The sequence below is a fragment of the Castor canadensis genome, chromosome 7 (assembly GCF_047511655.1).
Source record: "Castor canadensis chromosome 7, mCasCan1.hap1v2, whole genome shotgun sequence".
Taxonomy (NCBI): Eukaryota; Metazoa; Chordata; class Mammalia; order Rodentia; family Castoridae; genus Castor; species Castor canadensis.
Genome location: NC_133392.1, coordinates 136,291,711 through 136,312,819, shown reverse-complemented (window position 1 = coordinate 136,312,819; position 21,109 = coordinate 136,291,711). Strand labels below are relative to the sequence as shown.

Genomic DNA, 21,109 nt, shown 5'->3' with positions numbered 1-21,109 from the left:
AGATTGGGATGATTATGTTTCAAGGCCAGCCCAGGCAAAACTTCAGGAGACCCCCATCTCCAAAAAACCAGAGCAGAATAGACTGGAAGTGTGGCTCACACAGTAGAGTGCCTGCTTTGCAAGCTGGAGTACAAACCCCAGTCCCACCATCAACATAAAAGGAATATAGTGAAGGGTATGGTGGTTCATATCTGTAATCTAAGCTACTTGGGAGGCGGAGATAGGAGTATCTTAGTTCCAGGCCAGCCTGGACAAAAAAAGTTAGTGAGACCCATCTGAAAGAATAAGCCAGACGTGGTGGTACATTTTGGTAATCCCAGCTATTAGGAAGGTGTTGGTAGGAGGATCCATGGTTCAAGGTCAGTCCAGGCAAAAAGCATGAGACCCTTCTGAAAAATAACTAAAAGCAAAAAAGGCTGGGGGTCTGGCTCAGGTGGCAGTTTACCTAGCAAATGCATGGCCCTGAGTTCAAACCCTTGATACTGCCAAAGGTGCTGGGGTAGGGGAAGGGAGGGTTGGGGAGAGGAGAAGAATGTACTAACGCATTCTGAGGAAGGCAGCACTTACTCAGAATTTTCTGTTCTTGGGCTCAGTGATTTACACTTCTCTCTAGCCTCATGCCTTTATTAGGGTCTTGGTTTTCTTCCATTTACATTCAATTCCTTGGTTATACCACTTGGACAGTGGGGCCATCTGCCCTAGAATTAAGCAGCAGTCAGGTTCCTCTAAAGACCCTTTACCTTCCCTTTACCTTTCCGGGAGGCTGGGTAGAGTAACATTCTCCCTGTGATGGGCAAATCAAAGTCCTGTTGCTATTATGGTTGCCCTGATAGTGTGGAAGGACAGTTTCACATTTGCTTAATTCTGATCTAGTACCATACTTATCCTGTCTTTAGTATATTTAACTCTTTTCTCTCCACTTAAACTGTTCCTATTGACTTTCTTAAAAAATGTAAGCTTCTTATTAAATTATGATACACAAATAGGAATCTCAAGTGTTCAGCTCATTGATTTTTCACAAAGTATCACAACAATAGCTAGAAGAACATTACCACCTTCTAACACCATAGATTTGTTTTCGAACTTTGTATCACAGGGATTATATGGTTTGTAGTTTGTCAGATACCAATACACATTACCATGTTGTGCATTATTGTAGTTCATTGTATATTTTCCATCATATGAATACAGCACATTACACGTATTTATCTATTTTACTAACACACATATTTGGCTTGATTCCAGTTTTTTACTGTCATAACTAATGCTGTACATGTCCTTTGAGCATATGTACCTCTTTCTGCCTGTTTCCTTACTAAATGTATATCTAGGAGTGGATTTTAAGTATACTGACTTTTACCTTCACCAACAGTGTTTGACAGTTCTAGATGTTTCACATCCTCACCAAACATGGATTATCTTTTTGATTTAGTCACTCTTGTATACAGGTTTTTAATGATAATGCATTATGTTCTTGATTTGATTCTCTGATGATGTAAAGTTGAGTATCTTTTTATTCCCTGCTCAAGTCTTTTACCTTTTTTTAATTGACAACTGCCTTATTGATTTATTGCTATTCTTCATAATTCCTATATTGAATACGTATGGTTGTTATACATATCCTCTCTGCTCTGTGACTTGCCTTTTTACTTTTTGTGTGTGTGTGGTACTGGGGTTTGAACTTAGGGCTTCATGCTTGCTAGGCAGGCAATCTACCACTTGAGTTACACCTCCAGCCCCTTTGATTGTTTGAGACTAGTCTTACTATGTAGCCCATGCTGGCCTCAAACTTAATGATCCCTCTCCTCAGCCTCCTGAGTGTTAGCATTACAGATGTGTACCATTATGTCCAACTATCTTTTCTTTCAAATGATTTTTCTTACCTTTCACATTTAGTACTACTCTGACTCTAAGTAGCAAAAGCTCTTTTCTTTTTTTGTCTGTTGGCAGTGGCCCCTCTGCTATTGCAGAGCCTAGAATCTCAGGCTTCTGTCTAGTGCTAGAATCAACAAATGTACCCAGGGAATAAGTAGCTGCAGATGATAGTTCACCTCTATGAGATTTTCACCCTCTCTGAAGTTTTAGTACTTCTAGCTCTGTTGTCTCAGCATTTATCTGCTACCTTCAAAAAGATGATTTCTGTATTTTATCTTACTTTTCTCAGTGTTCTCTGCTGAAGAACAGACCTGCAACTAACTATTCTATCTCTTGTAGAATAGAAAGGATCTTTGGCTTTTTAAACATATTTCTGCCTCTCCTATTGAAAATATACCAAACCCTTCTTTGCGCTTACATTTCTTCATTGGTACTTTGTGTCACCAAAACAGTTTTTGCTTCTGTACACTAATTTTTGTTTCACTATCACTAAATCCAAAGGGCATTTATGATCCTCATTGTACGTGATTACTTAGCTGCATTTGACTGCTGATTAGTTGTTCTTTTTTTTTAATGTTGTTATTTTATTTATTTATTTTTGGCAGTATTGGGGTTTGAACTCAGGACCTGACAGTTGCTAGGTAGGCATTCTACCACTTGTGCCCCTCTACCAGCCCAGTTGCTTCTTCTCGAAACACATTCTTCCATTGGCATTTGTGTTGTAACACTGTCTTGGTCTTCCTTTTAACTCTGTGGACTTTTCTCCTTTGCACATTCATCTATCTCTTGTTCGGCATATATTGGGAGTTCCTCAAGATTCAGATTTAATTCTTCTTCTCTTTTTACTGTATCTTCCCGAATGATCTTATCAAGGTCATGCTTCAGTACTACCTGTACTTAAATATTATACAAATTTGCATTTCCATGTCTTTTGAGCTTCCAACCAATAATATCCATTTGCCTTGATGATATCCTTACTGGGTGACAAAAGAAGCACTTCAAACTCAAAGTGTCACAAAAAGAATTTATGATCTATCTATTCCTGCTAGAAAAGCTAGAAACTTAAAAGTTATCCATAAAATCTCTTTCTCCACATGCATCTAGTTTATAACTGAGTTCCTTAAATATCTCTTGAATCTATTTGTTTCCAAACTTAACTGACTTTTTGTTTTTCTTGATGCCGGGGATTGAACCCAGTGACTCATGAATGCTAAACACAAGTGCTGTACCACTGAGTTACATCCCCAGTCTTCATTTGTACCTTTATCTGTTCTGTAGATAAGCTTAATGACCACATTTTTCCTTTTACAACATGGTCCCCTTACTCTCCTTCTTAGTTAATATGGCCTTCTAATTTCTCAAATACATCTTATAGTCTCCTAGCAGAATGCCAATTTTTTTTTTCCTTTTTCTTTCTTCCTTTTTTTGAGATAGAGTCTCGTTATGTAGCTCAAGCTGTCCTCAACTCAGTATGTAGCAGGCTGTCCTTGAAATCATGAACCTCCTGACTCAGCCTCCCAAGTACTTGGATTATAGGCTTGTGCCAGAATGCCTGGCTCAGAGTACATTTTTACATGCCCTTCTCTCTGCCTGGTATGTTCTCTCTCAAATCCCTCCTCTCCAGATTTCACTTCAATCATTACTTACCTCAGTAATATTTTCCTGACTAGGTTATTACCCCCTATTATATGCTCTCGTAGCTCCATGCAGTTTTTCTGTTGTAGCGTTTTTCAGTATTACAATGTTCATGATTTTTAAAATTAGGCACTAGATAGTAAGCACTATAAGAGTAGGGGCCTTATGTGTTTCTGGTCACCATTGTGTTCCCTAGCACTTCATATACTGTCTGGTATCTAGTAGGCTTTCAGTAGATGTGTTGAATGCACTAATAAATTCTCTCCCTTGCCATAGCTGAGGTGAAACGTGTTGGAGATACACTCTTGGGAATGGCAACACAATGTGTGCAGGTGAAGAATGTGGTCAAGACCTCGCCTCAGACTCTATCCAACCTCTGCCTCAAGATCAATGTCAAACTTGGTGGCATTAACAACATCCTAGTCCCACACCAGCGGTATGAACTCTGTTGTCCACTTGCTCTTGTCAAGGTACCTTGCTGGGGATTGATGAACTCAAGACCCTGGCCAGGCAGAGTGAATCAAACACAAGAGGGAGAAGACCAGACGATGCTGGATGGTGTCAGGCAGAAATGACCCGTTTCCTCACTATTTTGTTTTTTCTTCTTGCTCAGCTCTGCTGTCTTTCAACAGCCAGTGATATTCCTGGGAGCAGATGTTACACATCCCCCAGCAGGCGATGGGAAAAAACCTTCTATCACAGCAGTGAGTAACTCTCTCTTCTTAACTCTGCAAGTGATTAATTTCATTTTTCTTCTAGACTATACATGATTTCCTTCCTCCAGCCCTGGCTCTTGACCCTTCTTAAGTTCTACTTACAAATCCCATCCCTAGCACCCGAAAAGCTAACACCATATGTATGGTATCGTTTGTAAGGGAAGAGTAGTGAGAGTATAATCTGTGACCAGAAACTTGGCCCAGAGCCCTGTCACTCTTGCTCTGCATTCAAATTTTTCTCTTTTCACATCTCTTTTTTGAAATACTTTTTAAGGGAGTTACTTAATTGCTGAGACTGTCCTTTTTTCTGGTTTACCTTCACCTTTGGTCCATCTAGTAGATTAGATGTTGCTCCACTTCTTCTCTTGACTATTCTGCTCCCTGCCCCTTAGGAGCTTCCCATTTGCTGGGGATCAGGGCTTCATTTTCACTGCTATTTCTTCTACACTCACATTTCTCTAGGCAGACTGGTCTTATCTTGGTCAGTGCAGGCAAATCCTGTAATATGCCTATCCCATATTTCCTTGTGGCCATCCCTCCTGGGCTGTGGTCATTATCCCCTTTGAAAATGGTATTACTCCCATCAACTACAAGAACACTGTAACCATGATCATGGTTCCTGGGTAGATTAACATGTGAATTCATGAATGGGAAAAAAAACCTTTATTTTTAAGATAAGGTGTCACTGTGTAGCCCAGGCTGGCATTGAACTCTTGATTCTCCTGTCTCAACCTCCTGAGTGGTGGGGTTACTGGCATGAACCACTGTATCCAGCCACTGTTTGATTTAGTAGTGCCAGATCTTTACATACCCCTCTCCAAGGGTTAGAGGTAGGTAGTTCCAGGGCTACCTTGTTCATGCAAGGTAGTTTATGTGTACTGCAAGGGCATTGAAAGGAGAGAATTCTTTTCTGATGGATTAAGTAAATTCTGAATGCATGGTAGAACAGGTTGAGCTGATACTCTAGAGGCTGATCTTTTCTCTTCAATTGTCAGGTGGTAGGCAGTATGGATGCCCACCCCAGCCGATACTGTGCTACTGTGCGGGTGCAGCGACCACGGCAGGAGATCATTGAAGACTTATCCTATATGGTTCGTGAGCTGCTCATCCAGTTCTACAAGTCCACCCGCTTCAAGCCTACCCGCATTATCTTCTACCGAGATGGGGTCCCTGAAGGCCAGCTCCCCCAGGTAAGGCCTACTGTAGGTAGGAAAAATGTTCATGTTGAAGCCAGAGGGCTTGGTTCTTCTATGTATTCTAAGCTATTGGCACTGGGAGACATGCCACTTCTTAGGGAATTTTGATAAATGAGGTGGGCTTGGGGTCAGAGATCACAGTTCAGAAGTGGAGTCAAGTATGTATAGACTTTTTTTTGAAACCAAAAGCTCTTAGTGTCTACTTACTAGTTGGTTTATGTTGAAGACGGTTTATATCAGTGGTTCCCAAATGTTAGTATATATCAACCTCACATTGAGGGCTTGTTAAAATAGTTTGCAGGGTTCTACCCTTAGAATTTCTGTTTCAAAGAGAGTAGGATGCAGCTCTAGAATTGGCAGTTCTGACAAGTTTCTAGATGATGCTGATGGTCCAGAGGCCATACTTGGAGAACCACTGCTGTTGACCTTCCTTCACAATTTTCCTCCTACTCATTCTTACTGCCAAACCTTCATGTCCTGTTGTTTAGACTAGTGTGCTGAACTGGTCTCCTAGACTACCACTTAATAGTATTGTAACTACTGTTTATTTGGCACATCTTATGTGCCATGAGCTATGCTGAGCACTTCAGGTATGTTCTATTTAATGCTTACAATCATTCTATGAAATAAATGATTATTCCTGTTTGACAGGTGACGAAACTAAGGTTTGGAAGTGTTAAATGATTCTTCATTGTCAATCAAGCTAATAAGGTGGAACTGAGTTTCAGATACATGGTCTTAGTCCATAGTCTATGCTCTTAACCATCATGCTTAGTTTCTTCCAAGTCCTCCAGTATTCATAAGATGCCAGATAGATTTATCATATCACCTTTGACCTTTGTTCAGAAATGTCTAGTGGCTTCACATAACCTTGGGTTAAAATTCAGCTTCTTAGCAAAACCGTTATTAAGCCCTATCAGATTCTTCATGCTTTTGTTTAATTGTGCCTTGTTCTTTTTAGTGGCTTTGTGAGGCAGTTCTTATTAGTAGCATTAATAGATTCTGTGAAAATAAGACTTAGGGATTAACCAACTTGCTGAAGTTAATACAACTATATAAAGTTTGTGTTTACGTCTAGTCCTAGTTGATCTCAAAGTTCTCTTTGGCAGAGGATTGAGCGCAAGGCCTCATACATACTAAGTACACGTTCTACCACTGAGCTGCACTCTCAGTCCCTACCCTACAGTTTTGACATCCCATGTCTGACATACATGGCCACAGGCAACTATTTTCTATGATTACTGACCTGTGGTATTTTCCTTAGTTGGTCCATTTTCTTCTAATCATTTTTTGTAGGAGTAAATTCATCTACTCCCTCTGCATACATTGAGGAACTGTATATCTGCTCTTCTCTGGTGTTCCAATCCCTGTCTGTCCTTCAAGCTCACAGGGGAATTCCATTATCTTCTTGATCCTGAAATTGACCTAACTTGGACATTGTGACTTTTTAGTCATTTGTCTGTGAACTTTGATTTTGTGTCTTAATGTTAGGTCGCATAGGAAACAGGTGGGTGCTCTTTTCTGATGCCAAGCCTCCCAGCCAAGGTTTTATAGGAACATACCAGATGAACTGAGTATAAACTACTTGTTGAGCATCAGCTTATAAAGGAAAAGTCATATTGTAAGTGTCAGTCTTTCAGTAAGATGTGTGAACTGAAGAGGAGCTGTGTCTTTGTCTCCCTCCTCACTCTATGCCTAGATCCTCCACTATGAGCTGCTGGCCATTCGTGATGCCTGCATCAAACTGGAAAAGGACTACCAGCCTGGGATCACTTATATTGTGGTGCAGAAACGCCATCATACACGCCTGTTTTGTGCTGACAAGAATGAGCGAGTGAGTGAGGGATTGTTGAGGCCATCAGTACCTTCAAACTGTCTTCTTTGTCTTGATAGAGAAGGAGCTGTTGAGATAAAGTCTGGGAATTTAGTCCTTTTTACTGTACAACCTCTATGACTCCTTCCTTCCCCTACTGCTTCCTTCCCTTAGTGGTCACTTCTCCTCTCCTTCCGTTATACTTCCTTTCCCTTCTCTTAGCTCCCTGGCCTAGACCCTATATATAGACCAGCTCCCAGGGAAGGGAAAGGGAACGACCATTTACTGAACTTGTCTTAAGTGCCAGATACTGTACAAGGCATCTTCCTCACATCAACCCTGTGAGGTAGGTACTGTTATTATCTCTACTTAACACTTGGGAAGGTTAAATGACTTGCTGAAATCACACAGCTAATAAATGGCAAAAAATCACAACTTGAACACAGGTGTATTTGACTTTGGAAATTTATTGTGATGGAGTAGAGTTCAACCATGGCCCTAGTTAGGGCCAGGCAGGTCTTGGATCTTGGTTGTGTTTGTCTCTGTGCAGATTGGGAAGAGTGGTAACATCCCAGCCGGGACTACTGTGGACACCAACATCACCCACCCATTTGAGTTTGACTTCTATTTGTGCAGCCATGCAGGCATCCAGGTAGCTGGGCAATGTCCTGGGGTTTCTATTGGGTCAAGAATTAGTTAGTTATTCCTACTTCATCTAGAAGATGTCAGTCATTACTGAGTGATTTTTCAAGTCAGGATTGCTCTCTTTATTTTTTTTGTGGGGGGGGGGATGGTACTGGCATTTGAACTCAGGGCCTCATGCTTGCTAGGCAGGTGCTCTCTAACTTGAACCATTCCACCAGCCCCCTGCCCCTCCCTTTTTTTATGTGCATGTTGGGTATTTTCAAGATAGGTTCTCATGAACTATTTGCCCAGGCTGGCTTCAAACGTCAATCCTTCTGATCTCTTCCTCCCAAGTAGCTATGATTACAAGTGTGAGCAGCCACTGCCTGACTTCAGGAGTGTACTCTTAATAAGCACCAAGTGCACTTTCTGGTTGATCATAAGAAGAGTGCTTTATAGCAGTGGTGGTTTTGTATGCCTGTTCATGGGGCCAGGGTGAGGGTCATCTAATCCATCCATATTCCTAATAATCTTTTATCACCAACACCCCCCGCCCAACCTGGGGCCACTTACCTTCTTTTCTTCTCAGGGTACCAGCCGACCATCCCATTACTATGTCCTTTGGGATGACAACCGTTTCACAGCAGATGAGCTCCAGATCCTGACATACCAGCTGTGCCACACTTACGTACGATGCACACGTTCCGTTTCTATCCCAGCACCTGCCTACTATGCCCGGCTGGTGGCTTTCCGGGCACGATACCACCTGGTGGACAAAGAGCATGACAGGTAAGGCCAGGGATCAGGCTGGCTTCCTTTTTGTACCCTCTCAGGTTTCTTGGGCAGAAGGAAATGGATGCTGTCCAGTTTGGTGTCTTTGGGCTCATCTGCCTAAACCTGGATTGGGGCTTTTTCTGAAGTTGGTATAAGGCACCCCAGGGATGGGTGAGGGAATTCACAGCAGCTCAGCTCGCCAGGAAGGACTTTTTTCCTTTTTTCCTTTCCAGTGGAGAAGGGAGCCACATATCGGGACAGAGCAATGGGCGGGACCCCCAGGCCCTGGCCAAAGCAGTGCAGGTCCACCAGGATACTCTGCGCACCATGTACTTCGCTTGAAGGCAGAACGCTGTTACCTCACTGGATAGAAGAAAGCTTTCCAAGCCCCAGGAGCTGTGCCGCCCAAATCCAGAGGAAGCAAGGAGGAGGGAGGTGGGGTAGGGAGGAATGCAGGCCTTGTTTCTTTCTATAGATGGGCTATAAGGGTGGGTAACAGGGCCAGCAAGACAGACCACCAGCCAGAAATCACTGATATCGACCTCATGTCCTCTGCCCATCACCCCATCTTGTCACATCTGGCCCTGACCCCATTGGACCAAGAGGGGCAGCACTGGTGCCCACCATACACACAGGTGTCTCATGTGACTCACAGTGCTAAAGACTCATGCTTGACAGCTTGGTAAGGTCAGCTCTGCAGCCCTTCGGACAAAAGCTGGTAGGTTTGAGTTTGATACTTTAGATGGAAAAGTGAGGGGCTTGAGAAAGTGGGTGGGAGGAGGGAAGGATTTTTTAGGAGCCTTAATCAGAAAAGGTCTAGATTTGTTTAAGAAGAAAAATGAAACCAGACCCAGATCAATATTTTAGGATACTAGATGTTTTCATGGGTTCAGGTCCAGTTTGTAGGAAGATTTTTAATGCTAATAATTTTGGTTGCTCCTCCCCCAGCTGCCACCTCTCCACTCCCCACCTTTGCCCTATTCTCTCTCTCCATATTTTCAACCCCACCTAATACTTCCTCCCGGACAGACATCCAGACATCCACTCCTCCTCCCTTCCCCCTCTAGTAACACTTAAGGCACTATGGCACTTAGCTCTGAAGTGACACGACCCTGTCTTCCTTCCGCCTGCTGGTGGGTAACCAGTGCCTTCCCTGTAATGGTAATGCTGCAGAACTGCAACCTTTTGTACCTTTCTTTGTGGGACTGGGTGGGGGTGGGAGAGGAGGTAGGTGGGGAAGAAATATGCCAACCCAACAAGCCTCCAGCCAGAATGCCAGCTATTTTCCATTTGAAGGAATTGACTTCCGTATTCATTGAGCTTTTAAAAAATCACAACCTCAAGGTGGTTAAAATCCATTGACACTTGCACTTTCAGACATGACAAGTCTCCGAGCTGCTGAGATGACTGGCCCCTGGCCTTTACTTACACTTCCTCTTTTCCCTTTCCCCACACCTCCCACCCTGCCGGGTCTGGAGTTATTTTCACTCTTGGCTTCTTTTTCCCGCCCCCCTCGATGGTCAAGTCTCTTGTGTTTCAATATTTCTTAACTGGGTTGTCTTATAACAGAAGATCCTTAGGTCTAAAATAAGAAAAAAAAAAGAAAACAAAATGTTATTTTTATACCATAACTTGAGTCTATTGCCAAAATCTGGAAATCCCTCCTATGTCTGATGAGTTTACATCCTGGAAACATTGAGCCATCAGAAGGAACTATGTACCTGACTTTTTCTCTGGCCTGGCTAGGTAGGGGGTGGTTATCTCCCCAAGATGGGGCTCAGGCTCTGTCCTTCCTCTGTGCAGATAATACCTTTTTTTTCTTGCTACAGGTTCCCTCCTTTGCACTGTCCTGCATTCTTTCCTGCAAGTATACCTTCCCTTTCTCTGGACTGGACTGTCCTTTGACCCTTTGACTTATCCCAGATTCTAGCATGTCCTGTGGACAGGCTGAGGAATTTTGCTGCTCCCTATTGCTTCTGTTTACACAAATGAATTTTTCCTGGTTTCCCACTAGGGCATGTGAGTGGGTGGCATGGGCTTTTCTTTCTTTCTTTCTTTCTTTTTTTTTTTTGTCTTGTGATACGGGGTTTGGCTGTCTTGCAGGACTAGAGAAGAAGGGAGTTCTACTTGGTCTTTGCTGGCATTAAGGCAAGGCCTCCTCTTCCCTTGACTGTTTTGTTTTGTTTTTTTTTCTTTTCCTGCACTACTGCTTGGGATGGGGAGTTTCAACTTCATTGTGCAAATTCCTCTTTTTGAGGGACCTGGGCTTGGGTTTATCCTATTCTGGTGATGAAGCCATTGTACTTTAGACCTAGCCCGGGCTTGGAGCCCAGCTAGAGGAAAGAAGTTCTGAGGCCTGGCCTGTGGAGTTAAAGCTACTTCTTCCTCTTCCCAGCAGCCCTTGTACAGACCCAGATTTGCTATGCAAAACAATCTATCCCAGGTTCTGTTTTGGTTTGCTACATTGTTCAGTAACTTAACAGAGTGTAACACAGATAGTATGGAGAAAGCAAAAGGACTGTTAAGTCACTCCTCCTGTACTTCTTTCTGCTGGCTACAGCCCCAGGTGGCCCATGGGAAAAAGCCCAGTGAAGGACAGAATGAAGGCCCCTAGGTGGAGGCAGCTCACTGGAGAGCCTACATTCCTTACACAAGTGCCTAAAGAGAGTGATGCCAACACTCCATCTGCCCTGTCCATGGCCTTCATATATAGTCTACTTCATGTTCTGTCACCTTTTTGGGGAGGAAGCTCTCCTAGGACAATGGGCTCTGCATGTTGTCTACTTGGGTACATTTTGGGCCTTTGATAAGGGCCCTGTTCCTGGAGGGTCCAATCATTCACCAGCATTCGCAAATGCCCATAGGGAGCAGGTGGCAGTCACTACTCCCAGCAACAATTTTGTGTTCTCTCCTTTTTTCTCTTTGCCTCACTCTCTCCAGTTGGGTTTTAAGCTGGGGCTTAAAAGGCATTTTTAGTCTTTTGGCATTGTACATGCGATTCAAAGTACAAGCAAGAGAATGGGCTTGGGCAATGAAAAGAAAATAACTTCTTGCTCTGATTTTTATTTTTTTAATGTTTGAGGCTTAAAAAATACCCCTGACCATGTTGATTATTCTTAGTGATACATCACATTGAAAAGTGGTGTTGGCAGGAAGCTTTAGGATTGCTTGGATTTAGTTTAAGTGGTGCTTCTTTCCAAGCTCTGAGGAAGCGCTGGGAGGACCTCAACCTCATCCTTCTAAATAGGTTTCTTGTACCTCCCCCCGCCCCTTACTGTTTTAATTTCCTTTTTGTCTTTTCTCTTTCCCTGGCTTCCTTTTCCTTTTTTCTATTCACTCAGCTTGCTTGCTGGCTGGCCTGCCTGCCTGTCTGCCTGTCTGCCTGTGTGCTGGTGAATTCTCTGCATGGCTGCAATGATCCCAACGTTATTTGGCAAGGTCAGGCTTAGCTCCTCTACTGCAGAAGACCAAGAACCTGTTCCCCATGCCCAGCGGTGTTAACCTTGGGTTGAACTGTCCAGACTTATACTAGACAGAGCAGCAGGCCTGCCTAACTGACATGAAATTGGAAGGGTTCTGGCAGTTTCCATACGTAGCCATTCCTTGGAGCTGGTTTCTCTCATTGCTTTTTCTAGCTCTGCTTTCTTTTCTCTCTACCCGGGGCCTCCCTTTGCTGAGGATGTCCTAGGATCAAACTACTTGGGTATTCAGGGTTAAAGGGTAAAAAATGGAGAAGGAAGAGAGTAAAAAGAAGAGAAAGGAGAGTTTGGGTAAAAGAAGGGAAAGGAAAGCACTGCTCTCTGTGCAGTCCAGCACGACCCATTGGTTGAGGTGCTACTGCTGGCCTCTGGGGTAGATAATCCTGGAGCTAATGTTGCTGGGAACTTACGCTTTGAAGAAGGCTGAAGAGTATGAAAAGTATGAAGCCTCCCTAAAAATCTCCTAGTTCCCATCTGCTAGATAGCTCCTCTTTGGTCCTCCTTTTGACTAAGCAGCAGTGATTTTGAATAGTTTTCTATCCAGATACATGAAAGATGCCAGTATACATCATGGGCAGCAAAAGGGACACTTGTTTTCTTAGCTGGCTCACAGGATATCTGCAAGGTTAGAAGGACAGTGTTTTATACTTGGCATCATGTATAACAAAAAGGAATAAATGTTCCTTCCCTTTTAGGGTAGAAAAGTCATCTCAATCTAGCCAGAAGGCAGTTTTGGGAACTATGTTGGAGAAAGCTGTTTTTTATTTATTTACTGGGCTTAGGTCAACCTAGTATGGTAGCTCTTCCTTCTTAAAGTCTGATCATGGCAGGGATATGCAGGGCACTCTTTCCTACTTGGCCTTTTAAGCAGACTGGGGAAGAGGGATTCTCTGGTTTTCTCTCCTCCCCCTACCCCCTCCACACTTACTAGGACTTGCCTTCTCCCTAGGCTGGGAGTGAGGCTGGGTTGGTGCTCTCCCCATACTCTACTCCTACTGACTTAGAACCTCTGGCTGCTGTTTGGGAGCCCAAGAAAAGGAGTGGAAGGAATGGGCTCAGAACAAAATGGAATAATGTAGGGAAGGCAGATTTCCTTCTTTAAAAAGGAAAATAGGAAACTCTCCAAGAATTGTGCAAGTAAAGACAATGTGTCCGAATGCACTGAGTCCCCTGGTGTAGTAGCAATAAGGAAAAATGAAATTACTTTCTTGTACACATAGTCCAACCTGATTGGTATGTGATGTTGCACTTAGCAGCCAAGTGGTGGGCATGTGTGACTACTCTGGGTTTCACTTTAGTTTCTAAACTTTTTGTCCCTTCAAGTCCAGCATGGATGGGGAAATGTCCCTGGAGCCCCACAGCTGTGTACTTGTTTGCATTTGTTTCCCTTTGAGACTTGTGTTTGTGTCCTGCTTTGAGCTGTACCTTGTCCAGTCCGTTGTGAAATTATTCCAGCAGCTGTAATGTACAGTTCCTTCTGAAGCAAGCAACAGCAGCAGCACAATTCTGTGTTTTATAAAGACAACAGTGGCTTCTATTTCTAAATTGCAGTCTCTCTCTTTTTTTCCTACCAGAAAAATAAACTGTTGGAATTAATTACATCTCTGATAGGTTTTAGGATGGAATAATAATAGATTGTTGTGCAATCATACTGCACAGGGCCTCTGTGTATTCTTCATTCCACAAATATGCAAAGTACTGTGCCAGCAGTATTGTGGGAGAAGCTAGGCACAACTTAAAAATGAGGAAAACAGGGTGTCTTTAATCTTCAAGTTTGGTGGGGAATGTGATTAGCGACACAGACCCCTCATACAGGCAAAAGATAACGAGGGATTTGTGCAAGGCTATGGCAGTGAAGATAGAAAAGACAGATTTGAGAGACAGGAGATAGAATTACTAAGCCTCTATGACTGATGGGAGAGGAAGAGTAATAGAAGCTAGTGCTACTTTAGAAGGAAGATGGTGAATTTTGTGAGGAAAGATAATTAGTCTTCTATAGAGTGATGATTTTGGCTTTTTTTTTTTTTTTTTAAAGATTGAACTAAGGGCCTTGCACTTGCTAGGCAGGTGCTCTGCCACTTAAACCACAAGCCCATCATTTTGCTTTTAGTCTGTTTTTCAAATAAGGTCTTATGCTTTTGCCTGGTTGGCTTTGGACCCAGGTCCTCTTACTTCCACCTCCTGAGTAACTGAGATTATAGGCATGTGCCATCATGCCTGACTTGTGTTTGAGATAGTCTCTAACTTTTTGCCAGGGCTGGCTTCCAACAACAATCCTCGTATTTCACCTCCTGAGAAGCTGGGATTACAGGTGTATACCACCATACCTGACCCTTTTGTTTTTGAGCATCTCACTATGTATCTCAGTCTGGCCTTGAACTCAAAATCCTCCTGTGTCTGTTTCCCAAATGCTGGGATTACAGATATGTGCCACAACATGTGGTTTAGATAGAGTTTTGATGTTCCTGTGAGGAATGAGGTTAAATGTTTCTAGTAAGCATAGGTTTGATGCTCATGCAAAACTACAAAACTGCCATTATAGATACTGGAGTCATACTCTTACAAATGGTAGCTAAAGTCAGGCATGAACAGGGTTGCTTAGAAAAAGAGTTGAGGTCAGAAACATGGTGTATACCCCTAGGAAACTCAAGGATAGGGAGAGGGAGAATAGCTTAAGGTGACAGCTAAATCACTACTTGATACTTTATCTTTGGCTGGTTTAATAAAGTGAGAGGGAAAAAAAAAACAGTGATAAAAGGTGGTACAAGAAGTAGTTAGCAACATGAACTGCTACAGGGAGGGAGTATTTGTTTCTGCTCATTTTACCATCCTACTCCCTATTTTATCTGCGGTTGTACAATAATACAATTTACTGAGGTCATGCTCTAGTGTTTTTAAAAAATGAGCATTGGAAAAAAATAATGCAGCACTAGGACTTGCAAGTTGTTCACCACAACCACTACCACCTCCAAGTTGCTCCTCTTATTAGGAGATACTTGTAAAGTAATAAAATAAACCAAACCTAATTCTGTTCTTAACCAGTTACATAGATGATATTCTAGTACGTCAAATAGCTGTTAGCTCACTGTATTTTTATAACTTGTCTTCCCCAGAGAATATGAACCCATAGGAGCAGACGTTACATTCTATTCATTTTTTGTCACCTTGGGGCAATAGCATACACCAAGGTATCAATACTTGAGGAGTAAAATGAGCTAGAAATCTGTGGTTCATGACTATGGATGGGGGAATCAAGAAATGATACTAAGTGCACGGGATGGACTTGGCATTCCTGAATCTTCAGGTAAGCAGAAACAACCAAATTATATTTTCCCACTCCACCCCAGTGTTGGAGGTTCTTGGCTTTGTACCTTAAACTGGCAGTACACTTGTCAAGCATGCCGTTTTTGGCATTCCTGCCTGGTACTGCTAGAGCATTGTTATTTCTGTACACTGGGAGAACATGGTTCAGAGAAAGACTCTGGCTGGCAGAGGGCCCAGTGAGGAATTGTCACTGGCAGCCCGTGTGTATATAATGGGGCTGGCATTCCTCAGGAGGCCAAGTGTGACTTAAAGCTAACCTGTGGCTACCACCTGCCAGATTCCCATAGGAATCTGGTTAGGAGGATTGGTTGAACTTTAGTGAGTTGGAACATGAAACAAATTTCTCCCAGTTGAAATAAAACAAAATTATGACTTTGAGTGGACCAAAGACTTTGGTACCAAAGGGTGTGGGGATGACCATTATGGCAAATTTTGCTATAAACTTAGTTTTAGAAAGAAGTGATTTTTGAAGGCTTCAGAGTTTGGCCTTTGGTTCTTTCTCAAAGAGACTTGGAGCCCAGGACTTGTACTGTGTGGTCGTGGAGCTCAAGGTTTTGAGTGAAGTCTTGTCCATGCACCCCTGGACATCCCTTTTCAAGCATTGATTGAACAGCCTTTCCTCTGCCCTATTGACAAAATATGCTATAGCACATTCTTGTCTAGCAGACAAATGAGGGGTAGAGTGAGGCTGGGTATTGTTAGGGGTCTCTTGGCTTATACCCCCAGAATCTAATAGCAATAAGGGTTTGGTGGCTAGAGGAAAAGATTACAGTTTAAGGAGAAGAGTACTTTGAAGTTCTGAGCTTGGGCCATCCCAGGCTGTTTGTAGTGCTTGAATGGAAAGTAATGTTGAGTTTTGGAAAGTTAGCTGTCTGGGTTTGTTTCTAGCTTTCCAGACATTTATTCCTTTGGCTATCGGCTGAGGAAAGCTGTCAGGCTTAGAAAGGTATACACAGCATGACACAAGTAATCTTTCAGGCAGCTGTTTAAGGAGGAGCTGGAAAAATAGAGTTTCTGGGGAACGAGGTACATTTGGAAGTTCTCCACTTAATGTGTCATAGCTCTCTTTCCTAGGACACCATAACAAGGTTTTTAGGCCTTTGTGGCTCATGCTGCAGGAACATACTGTTCTACTGTTTTGAACTATAGCAGCTTTGCTATCATCTTGGCATTGTCTTGTCTTTTGAAGGCAAAGTGAAAATAAGGGACCTATCTAGGGAGTCCTTAAAGACTCTTTCCTATCTTCCAAAGGCAGAAAGAGGCTCTCAGATTTTTGGAAAAGGTCTTTGGGCTGTTAATGAAAGTGAGATCCAAAAGGAGGGGCTTAGGTACTTTGAGGTACCTGGCTAAGTGTTTTATACAATTGCTTCTTTGGGGTGTGGGGTGGTACTTACGTGTGAACTCAGGGCATCACACTCGCTAGACAGGTGCTGTACCACTTGAACTGCGCTCCCTGCCCATTTTTGCTTTATTTTTCAGGTAGGGTCTCACATTTTTGCCTGGGGCCAGCCTCAGACCCACAAACAAAGATCCCTACATACAGCCTCCTAACACAGGGAAGGCACCAACACGATTGAGATTGAAGTATTGCTAACTTTTTGCCCAGAGTGGCCTCAAACCATGATCCTCCTAATCTCTGCCTCCTGAGCAACTAGGATTACAGAAACAAGCCACTGTGCCCAGCCTATAATTGCATCTTCATGGTGACCATGTTTTCTAGTTACCTTCAATTGCATATTACAGAATTCTGATTAGATTGGCTTAGATAAGGAAACTATCATTTCACATGACAAGAAGTCCTGAATTAATATGGCTCCAACGTTGGTTAACTGTGTGACTAAATGATAATACTAAACAGGTTGCTGTCTTTTTGCTTTGATATTCTTTGTGTTGTTTTATCCTCATCCTAGTTCATCTAATGCTCCCAAGATGCAATTAATTCCAGGAAGGAAATGATGGCAAAATGATGTATATCAGAAGAGGGACTAATTTCTCCAGTGTTTGATTTTAAAGCAAGGAAGATTTGGCCTCTTGTCTCATTTGCTAGACATGTTTCATCATCTCTCATTAGCAAAGCAAGTAAGATCATCCTTTGTGAGTGGCTTTGATTAGTTAGGAGTTACCCTTTGAATCATGCAGACTAGAAAGACCAGGAATGCTGACTAGCAAGAAAGAAGGGGGTAAGGGGTATTGGGTAGGTATCCAGTAGTATTTCCCCTACATATATACTCTGGCTTTTATAGGTCAGCAACATGAATGTCAGGGTGAGTGGCTTTTCCAGGATTGGTGAGTAGCTGAGGGCCTTCAATCTTATGTCTGTCCCTAGAGTCCATATGTTTAATACTGTGTTCGCTGCAGTACAAAGTAGTTTCTTTCTGCCTTGTAGAAATTGCTGGTAGATTCTGTTCTTATCCAGTGGTGATATTTCTTAGCTAACACAGAAATCATAGGTGTTTAGAAGTGCTAAGTGGAGTAGAGTAATAGTGGCAGCAAGGAAGGAGATGGCTATGCTTAGTCTCTTAAGCCTAACTTGCTGGGCTTGGAGTCTTTCCAGGTACACTTCACCCTGAGTGCACCTGAGTATTTGGTATCTCACTGTGCCTTTCCTTAATGACCAGTGGTATTGATCATCTTGTGTGTTTATTTGCTATGCTGATAACTTTGTTAAATTGTTCACATCTTTTACCCATTTTAAAATTGGTTTATTTGTCTTACTGAATTATAAAAGCTCTTTATAAATTCTAGATACAAGTTCTTTGTTGGATATATGTTTTGCACATATTTTCTCACAATCTGTGGTTTTTTCATTTTGAAGAGCACAAATTTTTGATTTTCATGTCCCATTTGTTAATTTAAAGTTGTTTATTACCCTTTTTACTTTTCTAGTTCATGCTTTTTGTAGTTAAGAAAATTTGCATTGGCTATTTGGTGGCCACTGAGGTCCTTGACATTCAGAGGGCACTGTTTCTCTGCACCTGAGACTGTACTATATTATAGTTCTTCTGAGAATAGTCACTGCCACCAGGGATAAGGTCAGAGTTTTAGCCTGCACCCTGAGCCCCATTCTTGAAGCTCATTGATTTATTCATCCATCTATCCAACAAATAATAAAGAATGCTGTTATGTGCCAGGCACAGGAATTGTTGTGGGCACTGGGGCTTTTAACAAGATACCCAAAGACCCTGCTTTCTGCACTTGAGAAGAATCATTTGGGAGTAAGTTATCCCAAAACAGAATGTGGTCAAGGGAGAGCCTCATACAGCTTCACCTTTGGAAGAACTGTCCAAGCCATTTTGCCATCCTACACCTTGATAATATAATTCATGAGCCTTTCACATGGGCTTGCTTTAAAGAGGAGTGGATCTGGATAGTAGAAATAGAAGACATTTATTGAATCAGAGGGTCTAAATCCTCAGCCAACGTTCAAAAAGAAGAGAGTAGTCCCAATTTGAGAATGTAGCCAAATAAGTCTGCATTCATTTAGGGAACTAGTTCCAGAATCAGTGGAGTTGAGGGTGTAATAGGTCTCTTTGCACAAGATTTGGTATTTACCCTGGTAGATTCTGCTACCAAGGTACAGATTGTGTATAGTCAAGTATCGAAATGACTTTTAAGATGCAGTGTTTCATCTGGTGATATTTGATATTTTAAAATTAGAGAGGGTATTTTTCAGTCACAGGAAGGTGAAGGAAAAAGAGTGAAGCAAAATTGGAGTCAGATGTGGTTCAGAGTCCTCTCCATTTATTAGGCATTTTATCATATGGTAGGTGAATCTCTTTAAGTGCTTTGAGATTGTAACCATAGTAAAAACTTTTGCTATTCATTAATATTTAGGGATGATTTGCTTTCTGTACATTCCCTGACTTCATAATTTTACAAGGTACATGCTGTTCTTTCCATTTTTCAGATGAGGAAACTGAAGCCCAAAGAGATCAAGTGACTAATCCAAAATCCCACAGTGAGTGGGGGTGGGGACTGAAAATAGGATTTTTTTTTCCTTTAAAAAATGATGTATTTTTATTTTAAAAAGAAGCCTATTTACTGACGCTTTAGGGGCACAGAGAAAAATCATGACTCATTACTTGGCCTGCATAAAATAGTATCAGGTTCCACTAAGGCACCAAGTGTTTTTAAAGATCTAACAGTATGCCCGAACCTAGTTTTCTTACAAAAGTACATTTTAGTGGGAAAGGGGTACCCCATGACAGAGCGAAGGATTAGCAAGGAAATGTTGGGTTAAGCAGGGAAAGGATGCTTACCTGGAGGTATGGGATAGGGAGTAGGGAGAGGGTTGGGGGAGGATTCCTGGCTAAGGGAACCCAGGCCAGCTGAAAGGTTGCGGGTCACCGAGATGCACCTGTCCCGGGGTGGGGGGTGGGATCGGGGGCTGACAGGCTCAGCTGCAGACAGAGGAGAGGACGAGGCTCCGGGAGGAAGAGGGGCAGGGCCCCGCGCGTCAAGCCTGGCAAGGAGTTTAGGTTCCATCCGATGTTTGTGTAATGTCCTATTTCTTAGTCATCTATTTTCGAACTCTAGCGAACATTTTCTTTTAAAAAATAGTCAAAGGAACCCCACTGACTTGGAGACATGGTCACGGCCCCGTGAGGCGCCCCAGGCTGGGCGTGGCGGGAGGGTAGGAAGGGAGGTGGGCAGCCTCGCTCAGGTCAGCTCCGCGGGCGCGACGTCGCCGCATCCCGGTGGGGTGGTGCGAGGAGGCCGGTCCCTCGGGGCTGTCTCCGGCCGGCTCTGCCCCGCCCCGCCCCCGGCTTGGCTCCCGCGCCCTGGCACCACCCCGGCGTGCTCCGCGCGGGCCGCGCCTGCACCGACGTCGCTCCCGCGCGGCTCGGGCCCAGAGGCGAGGCGCGGACACCGGGCAAGCGGGACGGCGGAACTGACGCCGGCGGGCTTCCGGGGGCGGCTCCGGGGAGAGCGGCGGCAGCGGCCCGCTGTCGAGGGGGAGCCGCGCGAGCGTCAGCGGCCGCGGGCGACGCAAGTTCCGGACGGGGCTCCCCTCACCGCGCCTCACGTCTCTCTTTCCTCTCGCCAAGTCCCGAGCTGTCTCCCGATAGCGGCTTTTCCGGCCGAGAGCTTCCGAGCGCGGTTGCGGTTGTCGCCTCTGCCCTGGGGCCGAGGGAGGGAGGGCGCTCGCCGCGTCGCTCCTCGCCGCCTCCTCGCCCCCGTGGCGGGCGCCGTTCTCTCTCGAAGCACTGCCCCCAGCTCCATGAATGGAAATCGGCTCTGCAGGTGAGTGAGTCAGAGCTGCCGGGCCCGGTAGGCGGGGGTGTCACCTCTCCGCGGTCCCGAGCATCGTCGCTCCCTCCGCCCAGGTGCGCGAGATGCGCGTCGTGCGGGCTCCCCTGGCTTTCCGCCCCAATTTCCCCCTCGCGGCCTCCTGGCAGCGCAGCGCCCCAGGGCTGCGGAGTTGGTGAAACTGCCAGGAGGGCTTAAGTTTGGGGTTGTCTAGGCGATGTCACTTTTTTTCTAGAGGGTTATTCTTTCAGAATGGCTTTGGTTACTCCACTTGCAGATGGAACGGTGTGCGTGTCCTCTACCCGGGCTGTGTGTGTGTCCGTGGGTGCTGGGCGGCCAGCCATGTGCCCTACCTGCTCTTAAGGTAGCTGGGAAGATCTGCCAAGATAACGGATGGGGTTTAAGTGTGCAGTCGGTGGTAGT

General features: G+C 44.0%; 2 protein-coding genes across 5 annotated transcripts in view; both read left to right on the top strand.

Moving 5' to 3' along the window:
• LOC109683668 (argonaute RISC component 1) overlaps nucleotides 1–13,657 on the top strand; it is a 35,074-nt gene extending 21,417 nt beyond the window's left edge. For both annotated transcript variants that reach the window (XM_020159652.2, XM_020159653.2), the window contains exons 13-19: nucleotides 3,787–3,946; nucleotides 4,124–4,214; nucleotides 5,222–5,416; nucleotides 7,122–7,256; nucleotides 7,786–7,887; nucleotides 8,449–8,648; nucleotides 8,867–13,657. In XM_020159652.2, coding sequence (XP_020015241.1) covers nucleotides 3,787–3,946; nucleotides 4,124–4,214; nucleotides 5,222–5,416; nucleotides 7,122–7,256; nucleotides 7,786–7,887; nucleotides 8,449–8,648; nucleotides 8,867–8,975 — 992 coding nt within the window. In that variant the 3' untranslated portion in view covers nucleotides 8,976–13,657. The remainder of the gene's footprint in view (nucleotides 1–3,786; nucleotides 3,947–4,123; nucleotides 4,215–5,221; nucleotides 5,417–7,121; nucleotides 7,257–7,785; nucleotides 7,888–8,448; nucleotides 8,649–8,866) is intronic.
• The window catches only part of Ago3 (argonaute RISC catalytic component 3), a 141,871-nt gene continuing 129,982 nt past the window's right edge, over nucleotides 9,221–21,109 (top strand). The window contains exon 1 of one of the 3 annotated variants that reach the window (XM_074080587.1): nucleotides 9,221–9,351. Coding sequence is in view for 2 of the 3 variants with exons in the window: in XM_074080585.1 (XP_073936686.1) it covers nucleotides 15,371–15,416 (46 nt within the window). In the remaining variant the exon portion in view is untranslated. Of the gene's footprint in view, nucleotides 9,352–14,542; nucleotides 15,417–20,349; nucleotides 20,681–21,109 lie in introns of those variants that run through there. The other 2 variants (XM_074080585.1, XM_074080586.1) reach the window with 2 other exon arrangements.